General features: G+C 43.4%; 1 protein-coding gene across 2 annotated transcripts in view; it reads right to left on the bottom strand.

The window, feature by feature from the left end:
* The window catches only part of Arhgap28 (Rho GTPase activating protein 28), a 161,492-nt gene extending 138,256 nt beyond the window's left edge, over window positions 1-23,236 (bottom strand). Inside the window, exon 1 of one of the 2 annotated variants that reach the window (NM_172964.4) lies at window positions 22,934-23,147. In NM_172964.4, coding sequence (NP_766552.3) covers window positions 22,934-23,049 — 116 coding nt within the window. In that variant the 5' untranslated portion in view covers window positions 23,050-23,147. Of the gene's footprint in view, window positions 1-22,933 lie in introns of both variants that reach the window. The other variant, XM_017317488.2, reaches the window with a different exon arrangement.
* Window positions 23,237-24,842: the final 1,606 nt, after the last annotated feature.

Below are 24,842 nucleotides of genomic sequence, written 5' to 3' on the forward strand. Positions count from 1 at the left end.
TAATCAAGTCTGATTTTTAAAAAATGAATGGCATCCATGAAGACTTGGGGACATCCCCCCTAAGGGAGTCAGTTTTTTATTAGTTTATTTAACTGCTGTTTGGCTATTTAGTTGAAGTCTCTATAACAATTTGTCTATTCTGCCAATAGCATTCTGGACTTAATTAAAATCTTGTCAAATAGAACCACAGATTCTTCTATGACTTCCCACACTAATATCTTAATATATCTGACCTGAACGGTTGGCTCTTCCCTCTACCCTCCACCCTATCCACACACTGATGGCATCTACGCTCACATAGTAGGTCATCCAAGCCACTGAACATAACTTCTTCCTGAATCAAAGATGCTTTCTCTCCAGAAACTGCAGTCCCAAGCAGGATGTCACTCACAATTCCCACTGATAAGCTGTCCTGAGAGAGGCATCTTTCTTCAACTTTCATCTTTTGTTATTATCAAAGAAGACGACCCATGAATGTTGAAACAAATTTTAAAATAGAAAGAATGGATGGATGAGCTGAGTTCTTCTTGTCCTCTTCTGATTCTAACAAAATGGTTGGATAAGGTGATTAGCATCCTGGGGTTTCCCCACCCCCTACCCCTGTGCTCCTTGGCTGATCCCTGCTCACCTTTGGAATGCTATCTCCTGAATTTCTACACCTCTCTCTGCCTCTCACTTTCTCTTTTATTTTGCATTAAAATACATGAGCCAAGAGAGTTCCCCAGAAGGTCAGTCTGACGGGTCTGGGCTGATGTGACTTTCCTCCGCAAGGACAAAGAACACAACCACTTAGCTGAGAAGTTAGGACTCCTTCGGTTAGTGTTCTCACCCGAAAGATGCAGTAATGGGGGCAGGAGGGCATGATGGCTCAGCATGTAACAGTGCCTGCCACCTATCTTGATGATCTGAGTTTAACATCTGGGATATACATAGTGGAAGGAGAAAGAAACTCAGGAAGGTGTCCTCTAATCTCCATATGCATACCACATCACACACACACACATACACACTACACATACATACACACAAATATACACACATATATACTTGTGTACACATATACACACACATATATATACACACATATATACACTACACACATATATATTCAAAAACGTATATATATACACATATATACAGACACATATACACACATACATGCATGCACAGATATATATGCACATACACACATAGACACAAATACATATACACATATATACATAAATATACACATATACATACACAGACATACACTCATACATATTCACACACACATATATATGTATGTGTGTATATATATACATATATATATATACACACATACATTATATACACACTAATGCACTGGCATACACACACATGCACACACACATACACATATACATATACATACACACAGGGATACACATACACACACATATATACATGCACATACACATATACATGTACACCCATACATGCATACACAGATACACAGACATATACACACATATATACACATACATACATAAACACATACATACACAAATATATACACCCACATACATACATAAACATACACACATACATATACACACACACATGCACAGGCATGCACTCACATAATGACAATGGCGATGGCCATGCAGTAACAAAACCAATGGGTTTACTTGTTTATAAAAAGTGAAGATGCTATAACAAGCACCACTTCAGGACCCACTCGGCCTTCCTATTTCTAGAGACTAAGCCTTTGTACTTTCCAGGACTGGCTTCCCACAGGAGCTTCATGAGGAGGCCCGGCAGGAAGCTGTCTAAATCAGGTTGGATTCTAAGTCAATGAACCAATTGTCGCCTACTCCATTTCTGTTAATAAAGTTCTAATAGAGCACAGACAAGCTGACAGCTTTATTACCATCAGCAGCTGCTTTCCTACTAATATTGCATCGGAGACCACAGAAGCAGTAAAGTCCAAATATTCGGTCTTTTCAGGAAAAAAGGAAATCTCGCCAATTGTGAACAAACTGCACCTTTCTTGGGAGCAGGGGACACCCTCTCTCTAAGACAGGCCTTCATGCTGTAGTGTAGACTGATCTACAGCTCACTGACTCACTGTGTAACCCACACTGGCCTTAAACTCACGGAGATCCTCCAGCCTCCGTCTCCATCTGATGCTAGGATGCTAGGTGTGACCTGGCACGCTTCACCCACCTCCTGGAACTGGGGGGCACAAGCACACACAGGTTCTCATCACTAAATGCAGAATCACAAAGCACTTGATAACAACTCAAGGTTTCTGAATTCTCAACAACCTAGATTTAGTGAAAATGAAACCCATGAAGCCCGAGATGCCTCGGCACTGCATGCCTGGGTTGTGGCACATAGCTGTGCTGCAGGCTTGATTCTGAACACATAACACTCAGTATTATGTGTGCTATTAGCCCTCAAAACTCCAAAGAACACTGTTGGAAACACCTCAGCTCAGACACAGCCTGAGGAGCACCTGAAATGCAATGCTTTTACTGTACACACATTATTTTCTGACCTTATAGAAACATATGGCTTAAATAAGGAAAACAAAGTTTAAAAATGTTTTTGGTACCATCGTTCTGCTATGTGTAAGCATTAATACAGTGTGTATCTACAGTCAGAAAAAAATTGCAGTTTCATTAAAATTATAAGATGAATTTTGGTTTAAGAGTAGGACAGGATTCCTGACAATTTCTAAAATGGACCTAAACATATTTCTGCCGTTGGTGCCATGATTTTATGCAAAGTAGCCCCCAAGAAAAGAGGATGGTTATAAAACTGAAATATCAATTAACTCTAGAATGCACTGAAGATGCCTTATGTCCTGTGGCTGACCCCCTGTGACCTGTACTTGACTCCCTATATCCTGTACTTGACCCCCTATGTCCTGGGATTGACCCTCTTTGTCCTGTAGTTGACCCCCTATTGTCCTGTAGTTGACTCCCTATTGTCCTGTGGTTGATACCCTATGTCCTGTGGTTGACCCGCTATGACCTGTACTTGACACCCCATGTCCTGTGGCTGACCTCCTATGTCCAGTAGTTGACCCCCTATGTCCTGTAGTTGGCCCCCTATGTCATAAAATTGACCCTGTGTTTTGTGATTGACCATGGAGACAAATCTCATGACTCAGCATCCTGAAAGAGTGTATGAGTTCCATTTTCTGACCCAGTGGTGGGTGCACGCCTAAACATGCTTCTTTGTTAGATGCCATCCTCCTTAGCTGGATGAAAGTTAGAGACAATAATTGAATATTACTATTTGTCCAGCAAATGGTTTCTGGGCATTATTACCACCACTTTTAGCCTCTGATGCAGCATGATGTTCAAGGTTCAGAGACTTTGACAATGTATAAAGGAAGCCAGACACTGAGTAGCTCAGAATGTAATAGTCTCTGTACAATATCCAAGAACAGACCAAACTAATCCACAGTGATAGATGGAAGAAGCAGGCTGCCTGGCAAGGGGTGGGGATAGGAGAGGGCGTGAGAGAAACATAGAGGCTGGAGGAAGTAGTCTGTATTGTGTTTTGGATGTAATCACATGGCCCCCAAATCATCAGACTGTATCTTATCCTCTAATTCCTTATGGATGCAATGCAGAAGGAGTTAGAGGGTTAAGAGACATAGAGATGACCTAAATATACTGCATAGAATTATCAAAGAATAAATAGCGTTCCCAAAGTGGGGAACTGATGTAACCAAACAAAAGGTTTAGTTTCCAAATATTTTTTTTTCAAAAGTCAAGAAGGCGTTGGGATCATTCACAGTAAATGATATCCTCTCGTTGAGGTTAGAAGATGGAGGAGGGGCCTTCCTTTCAAGGCTCTCTACCTATTGACTTCATGGGCATATTCTTACACTTTTATCAAGTATCAACACGAAGACCCCAGTATATGGGGAGGGGACAGCAAAAGAAGCAGAAAATGAAGGGGAAGTGAAATAGGTTTCTTTGATAGATTGCATATTCATGTGTTCTAATAGACTATTAAAGAGGAAATAATTGAACAATATCCTCTTATGTTCTTGGACATCTCTGTATGAATTGCATTAAATTCATTCTACTCTTCTTCCAAAATAGGATGCAAATTAAATAATTTTAACAAGATTAAATATAATTAAGTTAAACTTTATAAAGTCCTGAGACTACTACAAGCAATATTAAAATAATTTATCTTTCAAAAAGAGGTTATTAGTGAGTCCTCTCCTTAACCCTGAACAACAACAACAACAACAATAATAATAATAAATGATGCCATTCAACACTACCCAGCACTCCTACTAATTAAGATCTCAACTTGCGAAAGCCATCAGAATCAGTCCTGCTGCTTGGGCAGGCTGTGTTTGGGGGCAGAAGCTTGTGTTCCTGAGTCTTTCTGACATAGCAGCCCAATTTCCACTGTTGAGTAAAGTCCACTCGACTTGGTCAGAGTCATGGAATACAATAAACCACAAGCTGGCTAAGAACATGAGAGGCTGATCAGATAAGCAAATTGACAAAGTTAAACTGGAGAGAGAAAGGTATTACTATAAAATTAGTGCAGGCTTACAATCATGTTTTAGTTAAAATTCTGCAATTACCTAATTACCACAATCCCCTACCTAATCATAAGGAAACAGGATATAAGTGTTAGTGGGGACCCAGAGGTCAGTTAATGGAACTTCTTCGCCATCCAGAGAAGACAGGAGGCACTCCGCTGACCTTACTGTGACCCTGTTTTATCCAAAGTGCACAGTAAATTCCCCTGGCCCTCCCTCGGTTCCTTGTCTCAGATCACAGGTTAAATGCGTCCTGCCCTTTGCCCCTCATCTCAGATACCAAGGACCAGTGTTCCCAGCTACAGAGGCTCTGTGCACCAACACAGTGCCCTGTTCTTTAATGCATCTGCCACAGTGTTCTTCCTATTCAAACTCCCCCACCACCCCTTCATGTCAGGACTTCCCTGTGCCACTAGATCCTCTGAGGAGCCTCCTTAAGTCTTCTCTCACCAACCTAAGCCCAGAGTCGTAACTGTGCCTCTGTTCTTCCCGAGTACCTCTCACATTCTCTCATTCATTCACTCACTCATTCATTCATTCATTGTTCTGATAGTGAATGTCCACTCAGGACCATTAGCCTGAACACTTAGGATATTGAAATGAAAGACAAGTCTTGCCCTCCCAAGCCTCCAGTGTTGGATGCTACAGTAACTGACCCTCAACACATTTATCCATTCTCATTTATAGACAGTTCTTAACCATTATTTGTAACTCCAGCACTCAATGTCTCATGTCTTCTATGACATAGAGAAGCTCAAATTTATTTTTAAATTTCAGTTTTCTTGCCGCAATTATCAGAATTTAAATGTTTCTTGTTTTAATGAATGGGACAACCCTTGGGCAAATTCTACTGTATAATGAAAGGTAGACAACAGGCAACCTAGACGACAAAGCTACCCACAATGCACCCTGTTTGGGGAGCAAGATGCTATTTTAACAACTGTTATCGATGTGGGTTTCTACCCTTTATTTTTCAGTGGACAAGCATTTTATCAAGACCTTGTGTTATCCTATAAATAAAGGTTAATGTACAGACTCCCAGGGAAAACTCTATATTATAAACTCATAATCCAAGTTTGGAAGATGTGCTTGAAAGCATCTCATTAAAGGCCTGATTTCTACACTTCAGTTTTCACTATGCTCACTAAGCAGCCATTGTTTGAAAGAGACAGTGAAGGATTCAGTAATGAGGACTATAAACTAAACAGGGCTGATACTAACAAAGCTTCATTCTGAAAACGAAAATGTTTCCTTCTAGTTTCTTTGGCGTTGCTATGATCAGTTATGTAGCTTCGTTGCGGGGCTGATCTCAAAGGTCTGATCTTCTTGCCTCTAGCTCCCAAGTTGCTGGACTCACCAGCATGAGCCACCATGCTTGGCTTTATCCAATGCTGGAGACCAAATTTCAGAGCTTCATTCCTGTTGGGTAAGCCCTCCACCAACTGAGCTACATCTTCAGAATGAAGCTGGTTACTCTGCAAATGACAGAGGTTTGATTGGCCCGTGCTTCTGGGGAATGGGAAGTTCAAATAGCAAGGAGTCAGTATGCTCACAAGGGCTTGATGGCCATGTCAGAGCCCACAAATGCCAAGAAAAGGGGGCTGACTGCATACGGAAGGGGCCAAGCATGGAGAACAGCCCTGCTCTATTACAGCTTGTGCCCGGGAGAACTAACAGTCCTTTACAAACCGCATCAATTCTCCTGAGAATGTTGTAGCAAGATCTTTAACCCCTTCTTCTAGGCCCTGCCTCTAAAATATCTTCCTCTTTTCACTATCATCGGGGACAACCAAAGGGCGACCAAGTCTCCAAAATACAAACCTTGGTGCTCTCTCTCAAACCTCACCCAAACCACACTATGCGTTACCCAAGGAGGAGAAATGGACTTTAGAAATGCTAGGCTTCTTCTTTCTTCACTGTTGTCAGATTTTCAGTTCTTTGGGTTTTGTTTGTTTGTTCGTTTTTATGTTTTGTTTTAAGTTCCCTCCTTTAAGGATAGCAAGGAGCAGGGAGGGCAGAAAGGAGAGTAGAAGTTGACATGTGGAGATGATCAATGCAGGATATATGCATGCATAAACTGCCACAGTAAATCCCATTCGTCTGTGTGATCAAACAGTCCTAACGGTAATCTAGACAAAGCAAATACATAAATAAAGAGTGACGGGAAACAAATGAGCAACTAAAGAAGCCCCCTTTGTTCTGCCTCATCTGTCAATCATCCCTCTCAAGGCTCCTCTGCAGGATCCAGCCGCCTGCTGCCCCCACGGCTGTACTCAGCTCCCCATTACCTCCCACTCCTGCATCCAACTGGCTTCTGCCTCCATAACTCTATGAAACCCACAGCAGCCAAGTTCATCACACTAAAAAGAGCCCATGAATGAGTCTCTGTTGTCACCCTCACTTGCCATTTTACCATTGTTGATGCTGCTGATAAATGGTGTTGGCTCACATGTCCCTGCCCTCCTGGTTACTGCCATGGCTTTCAGGCCCTGCCAACCTCCTCCCATCCCCCTAGCTAGTAAAACTCTTCAGGTTCCATCCACTGCTGTCTTTAGGACTCTCCCACCCAATCCTCCCCAGTCCAGATGTGACTGTCCTCGACACGAGTCTCCCACGAGCAAATGTTTCTCAAAACCTTCCTAGACATCCATCCTCAGAGGACTGTCTGATGGGCATCCAAGCTTCTCTGTCTCACCAGCCTACAGGACCAAATGCCACCTGGGAAACTCAGTGCTGACCCGCAATCACCATTTATTCAATACCTAGAATGTCAAATCTTAGTCGATACCCCCAGACAGAACACAAGTCATGGTTCCTAAGGTCTGTTGTGTAGCCACCAAATTCTACAAACTTCTTTTGCTGGTGTCCCCATTTCATTCATGGCCACATGACCTGCGTTAGGTCATCCCCACCTGAACGACTTTGTCAACCAGCTACCATTTTTCCACTCCTTTTAAAGTCGTATTTTATAGTCTAGAGGAATGGAGGCTGAGAACTCACTGGGCTGCAGGAAAAGTAACAGCCAGGAAATTATTGCAGTTTTATTTATTTTTTCCCCCCGAGACAGGGTTTCTCTGTGTAGCTCAGGCTGTCCTGGAACTCACTGTGTAAACCAGGCTGGCCTTGAACTCAGAAATCTGCCAGCCTCTGCCTCCCAAGTGCTGGGACTAAAGGCGTGCGCCACCACTGCCCGGCTTGAAACTGCAGTTTTAATTTTATGGATCTCAATCCAAATTGGTCTTAAACCAAATTTAGAAAACAATGAATGAAAATTGGTTTGAGGAGGGTGTGTGTGTGTGTGTGTGTGTGTGTGTGTGTGTGTGTATGTATGTATGTATGGAGACGTTGAAAGAGACAAAGGGGTGCGCAGCCTGGGTAGGAATTGGTTAACTGATGGTTAGTGTTCCTGAACAGCAAAGCATTCCCCTGAACTCCTAGCAGAGCTGGTGCTGAAGTGTCACCTTGCATAGCAAGGACTTTCTGAAGCTCTGGCATCCGGGGAGTATCGCGTTTGTTTAGGCTCGGTCTAATCAGAATTTGCCGCAGTGGGACTTCTTATAAACAGTGAGTCATGTTGTTTTAGCTGGCCCTGACTCAGGGCCTCACAGGGCATGACACAGCCTCAAACACACAGGCACAGCGTACAAGGCCAGCTCCCTCCAATGACACGCGCCAGAAGCCAGATGAGGACTCGTCCTCCAGTACTGGGCTTTCTGCAACTAACCACAATGTGGATTTGACAGGAAATAGTCTCCAAGTAGACCTAGAGATTCCAGAGATGGTTCAAATTAAGAGGGAATGGAGTTTAGGTTAAAAATTCCAGGCCCAGGCATCTGTGCTTGGGTTTTCAAAACAGCATGTGTGGAAATTTTCAGTCAGCTCCCCCCACACACCCCACCCCTCCCCCATCCCCCATTAACTGCTTGGCTGCTTCACTGAGGTCAGTAAGTGTTTTTCTTTCGGATGCCAACGAAACATCACAAGTCTGTTTTGCCAACTCTGAGTTACACTGGAGGAGATAACATGACCGGGATGTCGTCCCAGCACCGGAGAGGAAACTGAGGAAATTACGTTGTCACTGATACTACCTCTTTTTAAAACCTTGGTGTTTCCCAGCAAGGAGCCCCTTTTCCCTCCTTGTGGTCCTGGCTCTTGGTCTGACTGAGTACTGCAGACCATGTCAGGGGCCTGAATGGATGCTACACGGGAGCTAGAAGCAGGTGACCAACAAACAGCCAAAGGACCTTGAGAGCAAATAAGCCCAGAAGCCCCAACTAAAGACCTGTTTCCCTGCCTTGCCTCTCTGATAAAGCCATGGAGGCTCTGCCTTCCACGCTCCAGTCACCCCTGACAGGTCACAGGAAGCTTAGTTTCTGTCATCAAGATACTCAGAAGTCCTAGGCTGGCTAAGTGCAGGGAATGTCACTTCCTAAGAGCAGGCAGTTAGCAGGAAAGGCCACACAACTATTTACTTGAAGCTAACAAATTGTCCAATCACGGGGCCTTCTTCGCTGTCATTAGAACTAAACTTTATCGACCCCAGTGCCTGAGAAAACAGACACGGGCAACCAGAGCCTGGAGGCAGATCTGAATCTGGCTTCCCCAGAAGATTCAAAGCCAGACCAAGAGGTCCAGTTTCTAAATGGGGGCCATCTTAGGTCAGCATCCTCAATGTATAAGGATCGGTGATGGATAGGGGTTGTGCTTAAAGCTTACAGCACAGGAGGCAAAGGAAAACAACAACATCCCCCCCTCATCCTGCTGTTGAAAACCAGGTATTCCTCGGTTACCTGGCTGGCCTCAAATTCCTGGACTCAGCTTCCCAGGTATCTGTCGCTCAAGGCGTTCTCTTGAAATTATATGGAATGCCCACAAGGATCTGGGACACAACTCAGCTTCTAAAGTAAAAGCTGAGACCTCAGAGCCTCAAACGACAAGCGGTCGAATAACTGAATGGGTAAGAAGCCAGCAATAGTAAAAACCTTTCTGGATACACTATAACCAAGAATTGATTTAAAATCACACACACACAGACACACACACACACAGACACACACACACACACACACACACACACACACACACACACACAGGACCACCTGCAGGTGTTTGTGGCAGTGGAGTCTCCTATTGTGTCCCTCCACACTGCTCATGTCGGTATGCTGCACCGACTAAAGCACCTTGGCTCAGATCTGAGACTGAAGACAGGAATTTCACTGTGCACATAAACTTTTCTGTTCAGACAGAAACAACAAATTAAATAGGGGAAATGTTTACTATTCTTCTACTACATTCTCCAGCACGTATAAAACCTTTGGCCTGTGCTATTTTAGAATGTTTGATTCTTTAAATTACTGTTCAAATCCTGAATAATAAAAGAACTGCTCGAGATATCCCTATTCCTGATCTCAAAATGTACTATAGAACTACAGTAATAAAAACTGGATGGTATTGACATTAAAAAAAGACGCATTGATCAATGGAATTGAACCAAAGACCTAAACATAAATCTATCTACCTATGGACACCTGATTTTGGGTAAAGAAACACATACTGGAAAAAAAAAAGACAGTTATCTTCAACAAATGATGCTGGTCTAACTGGACGTCTGCATGTAGAAGAATGCAAATAGATCCAAACATCACCCTGCATGAAAGTCAGCTCCAAATGGATCAAAGGCATCAACATAAAACCAGACGCACTGAACCTGATAGAAGAGAAAGTGGGGAAGAGCCTTGAATGCACTGGCACAGAAGACTTTCCGACTAGAACTGCAGCAGCACAGGCGCTAAGAGAAACAGTTAATAATGGGACCGCATGAGACTGAGAAGGTCTTGAACGACAAAGGACACCATCACTTGGACAAACAGCAGCCTAAAGAATAGGAAAAGATCTTTTAACCAATTACATTACCAAAAGAGAAAGCTAAACACCAACCCAGCTACAAACTCCACCATTTACAACGGTGGCCTGTTTGTGTGGTATGGTGTAATAGTGCCACTGATGTTGTGGCAATGACCAATCGCTGTCTGACTGGATTATAGGCCCACTCCATGAGGTGAAACCCACGCCTGTCACTGCTCACGTAACCAAGAATCTAAGACTAGATAGACCATGGGCCTAGGAGAAGACAAAATACTATTACTCTGCTAAAATGACTCCTAATGACATCCTGCTACACCTATAGATCAGAGTCTCATTCAGTCAGCATCAAAGAGGATTTTCCCTGCAGCGGATGGGAACTAATAGAGACCCACAACCAGATAATATGCAGAGAGTCAGAGACCTCTCAAAAGTCAGTCCTAAATGGGATGCCTTCATCAAATCTGCTCCTTCAGGGCTCAGAGAACCATACGTTAGAAAGATGGATGGATTCTAAAGGGAAGAGGATGGGTATCATCAAGAACAGGGGGCCTCTAGACACCACAAGACTGATGCACGCATGAACTCATCAGAGACTGTGGCAGCATGGACATAGCCTGCACAGGTCCAAAGTAGATCCTGGCACTGAGAGGGGACACGGACTCGAGCTCCCATCCCCAACCCAGAAGCTGCCTCCAAACAACCACTCTCAAAGGGGAAAATCAGATTCTTCAAGGAAGTCTCACTGGTTATACAAACCAGACTTCAGGGAAGGGCCCATGCCCAGCAGCAGATAGTTAAACAAAATGAACTCAAAGGTATTTCTGCAAAATATTTCGTCTCCTATTCCTCTGTCTGAGCGTTTTTTTTAACCTCATTGGTTTAAAAAAAGTGGTTTTTGCTTGTATATTATGGTTACCAGTTTTGAGTTTTTATGGGTTTTGTTTGTGAGTGTGTATATCTATCTGAGTGTATATATCTGTGTATATCTGAGTGTATTTATCTATCTGAATATGTATACCTGAGTATGTATATCTGTGTATGTGAGTGTGTATATCTATCTGAATGTGTATAGCTGAGTGTATATATCTGAGTGTGTATATCTGAGTGTATATATCTGAGTATGTATATCTGAATGTATATATCTATGTGAGTGTGTATATATATATGTACATCTATCTAGTGTGTATCTGTGTGTATCCAGTTATATATATATATATATATATATATGTGTGTGTGTGTGTGTGTGTGTATGTGTGTATGTGTATATATATATATATGTAAAAGTGTGCATATCTAAGTGTGTATATCTGAGTGTGTATATCTGAGTGTGTATATCTATCTGACTATGTACATATGAGTTGTGCATATCTGAGTGTGTATATCTGAGTGTATATGTGTTTCTCATGGTCTTAGTTTCTTTTCCTTTTTTGTCAGTTTGTTCATTTTGTTTTATTCTGGTTTTTGCTTGTTTTGGTTTTGTTTTTTGTTTTGTTTTTTTATCTGTTTTCTTGAGAGGGAGAAAGAAGGCATGGAGTTATAATGGAGAGATCTTAGAGGAAAATAGTGGAGGGCAAAGTGTATTCAGAATATATTATATAAAAACTATTCTCAATTTAAAATTAAAAATTAATAAAATTGATATTTGAGTTGGCTGCTTACACTTTATTTAAAAATTAATAAATTTTGGTTTGAACAAAATTTCTAACAATTTCTGACATAGCCCTAAGCATAGTTCTTATGTATTTAGGAAATTAGGTATTTTCAGAATTAATTATAAAATCAAAGTTTTATTTGGCTCTGAAATACAGTGTTCTACACCCTTCAGTATCAATTATTCAGCCAATATCTTATTATTTATATAAAAAAAATCACATTCATCTCACTAGCATACAAAATTACTTTTTTGATTTTAATCTGATAATACTTACATGTCAAAGAATTATTTAAAAATATTTATTATGATTCACTATGTTTGACTGGCTTGCCTAGTTTATCTATCAATATACTCAAAATTGTATAAAAATTTCTGACAAGAAAAAGGGGTTGTGAGAGAAAAATTCTTTAAAAGCCCCAATAGAGGGTCTGGTGAGGGATCTAGTGGAAGATCTAGTGGAGGGTCTGGTAAGAGATCTGGTGAGGAATCTGGTGAGGGATCTGGCGAGGGATCTAGCAGAGGATGTGGTGAGGGACCTGGTGGAGGGTCCGGTGGAGGGTCCAGTGAGGTATCTGGTGAGAAATCTGGTGGGGGTCTGGTGGAGGGGCCAGGTGAAGGATCTGGTGAAATATCTGGTGGGGGTCTGGTGGAGGGTCTGGTGAGGAATCTAGTGGAAGATCTAGTGGAGGGTCTGGTGAGGGATCTAGCAGAGGATGTGGTGAGGGACCTGGTGGGGGTCTGGTGGGGGGGTCTGGTGGAGGGTCTGGTGAGGTATCTGGTGAGAAATCTGGTGGGGGTCTGGTGGAGGGACCAGGTGAAGGATCTGGTGAAGTATCTGGTGGAGGTCTGGTGGAGGGTTTGGTGGGGAATCTGGTGAGGGATCTGGTGAGGGATGTGGTAGAGGATCTGCTGGGGGATCTGGTGGAGGAACTGGCAAGGGATCTGGTGGAGGAACTGGCAAGGGATCTGGTGGAGGAACTGGCAAGGGATCTGGTAGGGGTCTTGTGAAGGGTCTGGTGGAAGATCTGATGGAGGGCTAGTGAAGATTTCTTTATAGCTTTAGGAAGAGATGGAAACCTGACTCAATAGCAGACAGGAATATCCCACAGGTGTGGCTTCTTCACTTCATCAAGACCTCGTGTAAGCCTTAATGAAAAGATAAAAGAAAAAAAAATGTTTAAATTTTAGCCACAAAAACCTATTTTAGTATTAAGGCAATTAGCTAACAAACTAAAAGAAAAGCAGGTGATATCTAAGGTCTATGAACACACAGCAGGTCTATGAGCACACGCCCAGGGCCTTACGACCAGAAAATAGTTACCCTCCTTCCACTGGGGAGAGGGGCGAGAAGGTAATGCACATGTGGCCAGTGCTTGGCCAGTGTTTTAAGAACATCTCTTGAGAAATTTGCCCAAATATTGCTACCTAAAAATAAATACACTAAGGCCAACACATGTGTATACATGTGCATGAGAGAGAAAGAGAGAGTGTGTAAGATGTGAGTGCGTGCGTGTGTGTGTGTGTGTGTGTGTGTGTGTGTGTGTGTGTGTGTGTTTACCCACTTTTAATCCTAGGGCTCAGCAGACAGAGGTAGAATCACTGAGTGCACTGGCTGGCAAGTCTAATCATCAATCTAAGGATTCCAGTGAGACTCCACCGCAGTTTATAAGGTGCAGGATCACCAAGGAGGGCACCTGCGCCCATACGCATTGCCCACACTTATTCAAACATGCATACACACGAGCATGCACATTCCATGCACACGAGCATGCACATTCCACGCACAAACACACACTAAATGAACATTTAAATCAAAGCTGAACATTTATAACATCTTCCACTCTTAAGCTGCTCATCATTAAATTTGAGTAGGCAAATGACATATGCATAATGTATTAGTCAGAGTCACAGGGTTGCAATAACAAGTTGAAGGGACAGGGTTTGGAGGGAGATGAGGTGGACGTTGCTGTGTGTGTGGTCTTAGGTTGACTTCTTGGAACCGGAGTTGCTGTGTCACAGGACTATCAGAAGGATTAAAGGAGACGTTGGTGTCAAGCCCTTAGCTCAGGGTTAGCTCTAGAGTACACTCTCCGTAAAGCTAAGACGCTGGTGCGCAACTAATGGTTGAATGCTCACTAGAGTGGGAGGTTATGGTTGTGGGAAGAGCTACTTCAATGACTATCATCAGGGAAACTTCTAGAAAATAAATGTGGTTGCTTCTTTGGCTGCATACGCTTTCTTCCCTTTGCATCTACTGGTCCTTAAATACGGCTTAAATTCCAATTATTAAAACAGTAACCTGGCCTACTGTGTGAACTTGAACTTTTAAAGTCTAGCAGTGAAGGTGAGATAGGACATATTACTGTGGTAGTTTGTTTGTTTGTTTGTTTGTTTAGATAGAAACGGTCTCACTGTGTGGCCCTGTCTGCAGAACTTGCTCTGTAGTCCAGCCTGGCCTTGACTCAGAGATTAGACTGCTCTGTCTCCAGAGTGCTAAGATTAAAAGCACAACCATACTAGCATGTTATAATGTTTTAAAGTTTAATGTTTTACTAACATCTGTCAGATTTCTCACATGGTGGCAAAAGCCTGCAGTCTTAGCACTAGTGAGGATGAATCATGAGACTTGTGAGTGAGGCCAGCCTTAAAGAAGAGGAGTGGGAGGGAGAGAAGGAGGGAAAGGGGAGGGGGAGAAGAAGAAAAGGGGGAGAGTAAGAAGGAGGAGGGGGAGGAGGAGGAGGAGGGGAGGAGGAGGAGGAAGGGGAGGAGGAGGAGGGAGGGGAGGAGAAGCAAAACAATGAAGAAAACCACACAACTTCATCAATGGCTGTTGTAGGAACATAGATACATTGGTAGATTTTCAAGGCATTGATTAACGTTCTCTGTGTTGATTTTCATAGGTGAATAACAAAGAAACAACTTCAAATGAATTCTTGTCCCTATACATTACAAATGTGAAAAAAAGAAAATCCTGTGACTCCCCACAAAGTTCATAGCAGATATAAAGATTTATCTTTCTACATAAAAGATAATCAGTGCCACAACCCATAAGGACTAAAACAGCTTAGATAAGTCCTACTTGCTCCACAGCTTAAAAATTCGCCCACGTTTCTTTATCTTCGGTTTGCAGTTTCTCCTTCCTGCCCTCTGAGTTGTTTTGAGTGCGGTCATCGTCCAGTCATTGGAGGGATTGCAAAGAACGCACAGGCTTCCTCCAGGGTTTTTTTTTTTTTTTCAGAGTAACATGACACTCCCAGCTGTTCCTCTAAAAGGGACTTAGCATAAATTCCTCAGGCTTAGAAATACCTGGCACTCGACAGCTGTTAGACAGGCAGCTCATCCGTATCAGTCCTTTACTGAAGTATTATAGAACACATCGGGTACCCAAAGGATGTGCCACAAACCCACGTCCCTTTGAAGTTATGTTTTAATCAGTGTACAAAGTAACAGGTTTCCTCCCCACACAAAGTAACAGGTTTCCTCCCCGCATTCTCAGAGATACTTAGTTTGGTTGATTCTTCAGCTCTATTTGACCACGTGGCCTTCCACTTTACCATCAACATTCATACCACATGCATCCTGCTGTCCTCCCCACCCCTCTCCCATGAAGCCACCTCCCCCCCCCACACGACCCCACCCCCTTCTCATGGGCCCTTTCTAGTTTCCTAACCTCTGTCCACACTTCCACCCAAACACACGCATACATATCAACTGTAAGCTAGGATCTGTATAGGAGAGACATGCTGTTTGCCTTTCTGAGCGTGGGATACCCTCGTTGAGTGTGATCTTTTCTAGCTTAATTCATTTTCCTGAAAACTGTGTTAGTTCACTTTTCCTTACTACCGGACAAAACTCCATTGTGGCTACTTTCCACGTTTTCAGTATCCGCTCATCAGTCGATAGACATCTAGGCTGGGCTACGTGTCCTTGCTATTGTGATCAGAGCAGTAATAAACACAGACATGCATGTGTCTCTGTGGTAGGGCATGGAGTCCTTTTGCTGCATGCTCAGGAGTGACAGAGATGCACCATAGGGTGGCCTCCACCACAGGGTGGTCCTATTTTTCACCTTTGGAGAAGCCCCCACATTAGTTGCCCCAGTAGCTGAAGTACTGACACTCCCAGGGGATTGTGGGACAGAGATAATGGCTCCTTTCCAGCCCCTGTCATCATTTGCTTTCTCAATGGAGATGAGATTGCAAAGTGGTTTTAATTTTCATTTCCATGATAGCTAGGGATCTTGAACTCCTTAAAATAGTTACTGGCCATTTGTGTTTCTTCTGAGACCTGTCTATTCAGTTCATCGGCCCATTTGTTAACTGTGAGTTTGGGAACTTAAGCTCTGCCACTCTTTATGCATTCTAGCTATGAACCCCTATTGGGGGGAATAGCTAGCAAATGTTCACTCCCATTCTCCAGGCTGTCTGTCCACTCTGCTATCTGTCCTTTCTTGAATGCAGAAGCTTTGACATTGTATGTAATACACTTGTCGAATCCCTGTGGCCATTTTCTGTGCTGCTGGGGGCCTTGCATAAACTCTCCCCTGATGTGCCTCCTCTGTGTGCTCTCTTAGTTGGCATCGAGGTTTTTAATCCTGTCTGAATACATTTTTGTGCAGAGTGAGAGATATGGATCTAATTTCGCTCTTCGGCATGTGGAAAAACGATGAACAATAATCACTTCAGCCTGGTGTGTGTGTGTGGGGGGGGGGGGGGGTGTCCAAGCCTATAATTCTAGCACTTGGCAAAGTTTCAAAACTAGTCCAGGCTATACAGGGTGTTCCAGGCTACCTGAAGCTGTGAAGAAAAACACTGTCTTAAGGAATAATAATTATTAACATTATCATTATTTAAATTACAGGAGAAATGAAACATACAAATATAGGTTACTCTTTAGTAGCTTATGCATCTTAGTAGCCATTCACTAAACGGTTGTATCTTATGTCATTCAGCATTACTTACTTATTTGTTTCTACTTTGTGTGTGTGTTTGTATGTGTTTATTTGTTTGTGTGCACGTGGGCATGAGCATGTATGCATTCATGTCCCACTGCATGCATACAGAGGTCAGATGACAACCTGCAGGAGTCATTGCTGTCCTTTCATCATGAGGCTCCTGGGGACTGAATCCGGTCATCAGCCTTGGCAGCGAGCACCTTTGCCCTCTGAGCCATCTTTCTGGCCCTCATTTTGGTTGTTTGTATGGTTGGTTGGTTGAATTTTGTTTGTTTGTTTGTTTCTGTCTGTTTGGTTGTTTGGTTTGGGTTTTTGTTTTGTTTGTTTGAACAATCAAGAAAAGGTTCATTCTCACACTACTTAAGGATGTGATTAACTTGGTATTTTCATATAAAGAGATTTAAAAATGAATTCAGCTTTTTACATGGGCAGAATTTAATAGCCAACCTTCCTTCTAAGAAATATTCCTTTATCCCTAATATCTGCCTTTGATTCCCAGCTGGAGCCGATAGCTGGAGACTGTATGGATGGGAAATAAGAACATGGCATTTACTCCAAAAGTCATTTGCTTGGCTTGACAAGAGTAAAAAGAAAATTTGATTATACATAAATTGGGATGTTTACTTGGGTTAAAATACATCTGCAGACATCCAGGTAACATCTCATGAAAGGTCCACCAGGTGTCTAGACACTTTTAAGGAATAAAGAGATGAGGTTTAATAACTACAGTCTCTCACAGAACATTTCATCTAGCATCTCTGTGATTTTTTTTCCTCTTAAAGATTCAGTAAAAAGTCCCCTCCAAAAATAAAAAAAATAAAATAAAATAAAGGAACTTGAAAAATTAGGAAATTTTTCCTAATATCCTCATGAAGCCAAGCAAGGTAAAGCTAAACCATTTCATTACATGACCACTGATGCCCACGCCTATGGGGTTCAGTTTGAAGAAGCGATGCACACAAAAGTCATAAGTTTAGAAAGAATGATAAGTGTATCATTTCATGAAACATAAATTAAGTCAAATCCAGATGAAACAAGGAAAAAAAAACTCCCAGTAGTAATTTTTGCTTCTGTGATCCACAGACAGATGCTAAAATCAGTACATGATAGTTTGGGGAAAAAAGATATTTGTATAAAATACTTCCAGGAGAATGAAGACTCGCTGCAAAGGGGAAAATGATGACTTTGTGGTATGTGAGCCAAGCAATGCCATCTCAGCCAGGTGACCAACATCAACATCATTAGGACGTTCTAGTGTCATGGACCCAGGTGACCAACACCAACATAATTAGGAAATGCTAGTATCATGAACCCAGGTGACCAAAATCAACATCATTAGGATATCATTAGTGTCATGGACCTGACAGGATGGTCCATTGTCACTTCCTCATGCTCTCACTGAATTCAAAAGAAGAACACATTGGGCTAACTCACTAAAAGTGACTTCCTATAAAATCACCAATAAGCTTGTAACAACTGCCAGGGTCATAAAAGACAGATTACCACAGCTGAGGGGAGCCTTGGGGGGATGTAGTTGAGATCACTGTGGGATCTTGGATTCAACTCTATGACCAGAAAATTAATTCTAGCAAGGAAACTAGTGAAATAAGAATATCATCTGTGGTTTAGTTAACTGTAGTAGGCCTTGGTTATTTTCTTCAGTTTGGACCATTACAAGGCTGGTTTTGCAACACGCTAACATTTTAAGGAGTCTGGGTGAGTAGTGGGCCAGCTGCAGAAGAGAGCCCATGGGCAATCCTGGCTCAAGCAGGATGTAACTGTACATCATGCAAATTAGAAGTTGAGGGGGGAAGAGGTACTTTCAGATCACGCTAAACTTGCTGAGTATTTGTATTTACGTTGGCGAGTAAGGATCAGGGAGAAGTGAATAGGTTAAAAGTGGATAGAGCAACCGGCCAAATGCTTAGCCTAATGAGAGGATCAAAGGAAATACACCAGATGTTTAGCCCCAGTTCTACAGATGGAGGCACCTCCACTCAGCAGGGAGTTCATGAAGGAAACCAGAGACCTCAGCTCTGCTTTCAACCACAACATAAAAAGTGGCCTATAAATACCTACCCTCATCTAAGAATTCCATTTCCATTACTGCTTCCGAGCCTTCTAGAACGAGCAGCCCGCCATCCCCTAGAGTTGGCTGCCCTTTGTCTAAGCATAAGCGCATATGGGCTCAGCCTCCATTGACTTATGAGAAAAAGATATTTGTCTCCTACTCTGGTTTTATTTTTCTCAGGATATAATCACCCACCTACTTACACACTTACACACACACACACACACACACACACACACAAATGTCCACATCGTTACTTCATATAACTAAGGAAATCCTTGAAAATTCAGGCAACAAGCATGGCGGTTGGCTAAATCTCTTTATACGTGAAAAGTATTTTTGATGTTTCTCCACATTCTCAGGATTCTCAGTATCGGATTGGGCCTTTCTAAAAAGCATGATGCTGAAGCTAACTTCAACAATTTATTTGCCTAGATCAGACATTTGCTGAATCTCATCTATTTACCCCCTCCCCACCCCCACCCCCAATAAAACAGACAGATTCTGTGAGACTGGCGCTTGCCTTCTGAGAAGTTAGAGCAAAGAAAGACTGTCGAGTCATCTAAATGAACTCCCGAGGAAATCATAAAAGACAACAGTGACAGGAGAAAGTGGGCATGAGAATCAGTCATCAAGTCGACCCAGGCTATACCCAGTCATAGAGTCAAGGAGCCCTGATGGCAGTGATCACAGAAAACAACCAAGAATTCTGAAGGAAACACAGAAGGATTCAAAGGGAAAGCCAGTGTTATTTCAAGTGCCCCGAACACCCCCAGACAAAGGCCAAGAAACAGGAACTTGTTTTATTCACCAGCACATTGCTTGCTCTCTGTGTCCTGACCCTCTTAGAAGGAAACAAAGGATAGCCCATACATTAAATACCACAAACTGCTTACCTACATTAAATATTGATAATTTTTTGTTATTGAAATCTGGAGAAGACATATTGCTCGCCAACCTGAATGCAGGGTCTTTTAGGTACCCAGAATTCTCACTAAAGTGCAGGTACTACTGAGATTGGAGGTAGTTTCACTTATGATATGCCATATGTAGCTGTAATTAATCAATCCATCCATCCATCCATCCATCCATCCAAAAAGGTAAGAACAAGCGATTCCCTGAACTCTTTCAAAGTCTGACATGGGAGCTGTAAAACTCAGATATTTAAATGGATCCCATTAAGTGGAGCCCCCCCCCTTCTCTCATAAGAAACCAAGAACCAAGAACACCCACTTCACACCAAGGACATCACCCGCATTTGCACCATCTCTTTCCAGTTGGTCGGTGCTCCAGGCAGCTCAAGTCACCTGCTTGAAACAGGGTGGTCATTAATGCAGGCGACAGACAGTCAAGGTCTGACAATCTTTCCCCAAGCCTGGCCTGATAGGCATAGTTTGCTGGTTATTTACTTTAACAAAATTAAATAAACAAATGACGGGCCCTAAAGAGATTTAATCGAACGGCGGACTTCACTACGGAGAAGCAGCAGAAAGAGCGTGGCAAACAGAGGCTCCCAAGGCCAGCACAGTGAGCAGCCTTTACTCTCCCTCAGCTTCCCATAGTGTTGGCAGGCAGCAGTATGGACCCCAGTTGCTGTGCCCCCCATTCTTAACTGGAAATTGGAAATCCGGTTATACCTGAACTTTCTTATACTAGAAATTGTGTCACTTCATTCCTTCCAAAGGTTCTATTGTTTCATCCTTTTACTGACAATTCTATTGGTCTGCCCACACTTTCATGGCAGGAAGAACATCTCATTTATCTTTGTGTTTCTCAGGGCTTGATGGGTTACTAACACACAGTCTGTGCAGGCAGGCTGAATCTGGCTCTTAAAAATCCTGCCATTTTATCTCGGCAAGCTTATAAATCTTTAGTAGGAACCCACTAATTTCCTCAAGAAATATTTATTTGGTTATTACATTATACCAGATACTTCTCTGGTGTTTGGATATAATGGTGGGAGATATGTTTTGGTGGAGAAAAAAATAAGACCCCAAACTCAAAACAACTAGGTACACTAGGGGCCTGAGGAGGAAGGAGGAAGGTTTAGCTTTAGCAAGTGCTAATGAATGATCTCTTTGGGAAGTCAGAGCCCACTTTCCCAGAGCCAGACTGCTCACTGTGCCACCAGTAGGCTCCAAATCCATTCGCAAGTTTAAAGAACGCATGTTCCTGAATGAGAGGGGTGCATTCTTCCAAAGCAGAACAATACCTTCTTGCTTCTTGGCTTGAAGGAAAGAATTGATCAGTAGCTAGTAAGTCAAAGGTTAATAACTGGGCCTGATAATTTCTGTTATCAGGCACATGATGGATGATGTAGTATCCTCTAGCTCCTAGTAAACACGGGAACCTCTATTTTCAGTGCTTCTACTGAGGGCCAGGGAGTTAAGCTATCCTCCCATAATTCTGCTGGGGGGGGCTGGAAGGAGGGCTGCACACTCCCATCCCCCGCCTCAGAGGAGGGAGTAACTGAGGGTCCTCTGGAGTACAAGGCAATCGGCAACATTATAAACTTAGACCCAACTGGTTTATGGTAAAGAACTGACTATGATATCAGTCAGCTCTCCCACTCTCACACATTACCATTCTACAAGACCACATGCTGAGCTAATAAAAAACAAAATCTCCCTCCAATTTGCTTTCAGCTATCTGGCTGATGCCCACAGGGACAGCTGCTAGGGTTTAAGCTACACCCAAGCCACTTAAGAATGTAGAAAACTGGCCCCTGCCTTGCATCCAATCCCATCTATTTAGTCAAGATGGTACTTTCTTCTAAAAGAATTACACACTCAATACAAAGAAGAGTTTGTATCTTCAAGCTGAGTCAAAATGATGTGCGTGACTCCGACTGCCGGAGAAAACTGGTACATCTCTCACTGTCTGTTTTAAAATGAGATTTGACTCAACCTGCTCTCTCTGGAAGAAACAATAATTTCTTTGTTAGCGAAGACCAGTATAATTCCTAAGCCAGTGCGATTGGTTCATCTCATGGATACCGTCCAAAGCATATTATGTGACATAGTCACAAATCAATTAAATTGGGAAACAGCAGTAATTATAATCACATAAAGTTAAGAGTGTGAGGAAAAGCAAGTAATTGAAAATAACAGTGATGTAAGATGCCATTAGGAGATGATATCAAAACACGCATTAGCGTAGGCTTCAAAATAAATAAGTAAAAACGTCCACTGATATAGTCGTAGAGAATAGCAAAGGAACTTCCCCTAAACACGCCAGACAGCAAACCATCTCACATTTGGAATATTTTTGACCATCCGTCTTTGGCGGAACAGATGGGCATGCCAGAGCAATGTTCTCCAGATCCCTGGCTTACTAAATGCACATGGTCACCCAAAGAAATAAACAGGAATTGCGTTGGTTGCATACAATCGGCACCGGCACTCATCAAATAATGACATCACTGTATTTAAACAATTGAGGGTATTTACAGTAGAAGTGAAATTGTTATGTCAGTGAAGGTTTCCTTTTGAGAAAAACTTTAGCTTCAAATAGTTAATCTGAGTGTCTGCGAGAACTTTTTTTCTTTTCAACCGACTTGTGTTTGGGTTCTTGGTAATATTTTAAAATTTCTCCAGTACATGGTGAGAGTCTTCCACAGAAATGGTATGTTTATCTAACTCTTGATAAAGTTGCGTCAAGACTACAAGTACCCCGCTAGCCTCAGCCAGCCACACACAGACTTTTTGCCCAGGCTGTTTCTCATCTCCAATCAGGATCATACAAAGAGCAGTCTCAGTTATCAACTCCATAAAAACTTGCCTAAGCGCTGCCCCCTCCCCGCCCCGCCCGGCGCGCGCGCGCGCGGCCCGCGGTGCCGCTCCGTACCTGCTGAGCGGATGGCTGGCCCGGGACGCGCAGCGTGGCTCAGCGCCCTGCGGTTGCGAGCGCGCGTGCGAGTGGTAGGCGGTCAGCACCACGCCGCCCGAGTCCTCCACCTCCATCCTCAGCGGCGCATGTCCCCGCGCTAACCCAGAACAAAGACCGAGACCAACGTGGACTAGCTCCGGGAGCGGGTCAGCGGCCCCGAGCGTCCGGCGCCCCAAGGCTCTGCGACTAGGACGGCCCCGCCCGCCCAAGGGCCACGCCCACAGAGTACAGCGGCAGATTAGCATACAACGCGGGCCACGCCCACAAAACAAGGCGCACCGATTAGCATAACTAAGAGCCACGCCCACAGAGTACAACAGACAGATTAGCTTAATACACCGAGGGCACGCCCACAGAGTACACCGGGCCGATTAACAAACACTGAGGGCCACGCCCACGGATCCCTGCTTCTAGGAAACTGGAAACCTGCCTGGAGCTTGCGGCTCCAGCCAGCAGCTCTAGTAAAGTTTGTGTTTTTCTTCCTTTGTTTCTCCTTTCCTCTTCTCAACCTCCTCCTCGGCCCCTTCAGACGGGAGGCTTATCCCATGGCTAGGAACATTTCCTGCCTGGCAGTCAGAAGTGAGACAGAAACCATGCCTTAGGCAAGGGGAGAAAGGCTAGGTCTGGAATGGGTGCTCTGGGGAAGAAAGGGAGAAAAATGTGACACTCTCATTTAAATGTAACACTCTCATCTGAATCGGAAATTGAAGAGCTGAATGGCACTGACGTTTGCTAGTCTAAGTGACAGCGAATTCGATTTCCCTTCTGCCCAAGCCATTCCCTCTGCACGTGCAAGCCTGAGCTTCCTTCCCATACCCTCAAGACTGCAACGCCAGACTCTTACCTCATTCCTAACATCCCTTTCCTCCACTCAGTTGTGGTCCCTGACAGATACTGTTTCCAGACTGTCTGAAAAGTACTCCTTATTGCCACGGGCTCCATGAATGCTATTTTCAGGGGGCTTTTTAAGGGAGAAGATTATAAACACACATGCACACACACACACACACACACACACACACACACACACTGTATATAACATACCCAAAAGTGCAATATAGTCTTTCTCCTGATTGTGTTTCTGGTTGGAACTGCTTTCAAAATTCTCTCCCTGTGAAACCGCTTAGAGATCATCAATCAAAGCCCCCTCCCCCACCTCTTACTCCCCGGCCACTTTCCAGAAATGGCTCTTGCTTTGTTACAGGAATAATTTCATTCTGCTCTGTGATGAAGGTAGACTCTCCAGACCATGCCTTGTGTGTTTCTTTGCTCTGGTCTGGCATCCACTTGAGTGACTCCTAATAGGTCGTGGTCTTTTTTTTTTTTACCTCCCCCCTCCCCCAAAGGCCAGATGGAACCAGGAAACTTCTCAGAATGAAACACCAAGGAGTAGAAAGCCTGAGGGGAAAACCCACCACTAACTCATGATCAAATTACCATTTTCCAGCAAGTTGGTGCTTTCTACTCAACTGGAAGCTGCTGGAAGAACTGGTCTCTCTCTCTCTCTCTCTCTCTCTCTCTCTCTCTCTCTCTCTCTCTCTCTCTCTCATATCCCAGAGCCCCTCCTGTTTCACATAGCACACACTCCAGAGAGGAAGGTGTGCTGGATAGTGTTTATCAACTTGACACAAGCTGAGGTCATCTGCGGGGAAGGAGCCTCAATTAAGAAAATGCCTCCATAAGAATCAGGCTGTAGGCAAGCCTGTAGAGTGTTTTCTTAACTAGGGACTGGGGGAGTGGGGGTAGCCCATTGTGAGTGGTGCTGGCACTGGGAAGGTGGCCCTAGGTTCTAAAGAAGGCATGCTGAAGAAGCCGTGGTGAGCAAGCTAGAGAGCAGCACCCCTCCATGGCCTCTGCCTCAGCTCCT

The sequence above is a fragment of the Mus musculus genome, chromosome 17 (genome assembly GCF_000001635.26).
Source record: "Mus musculus strain C57BL/6J chromosome 17, GRCm38.p6 C57BL/6J".
In the NCBI taxonomy this organism is placed as follows: domain Eukaryota; kingdom Metazoa; phylum Chordata; class Mammalia; order Rodentia; family Muridae; genus Mus; species Mus musculus.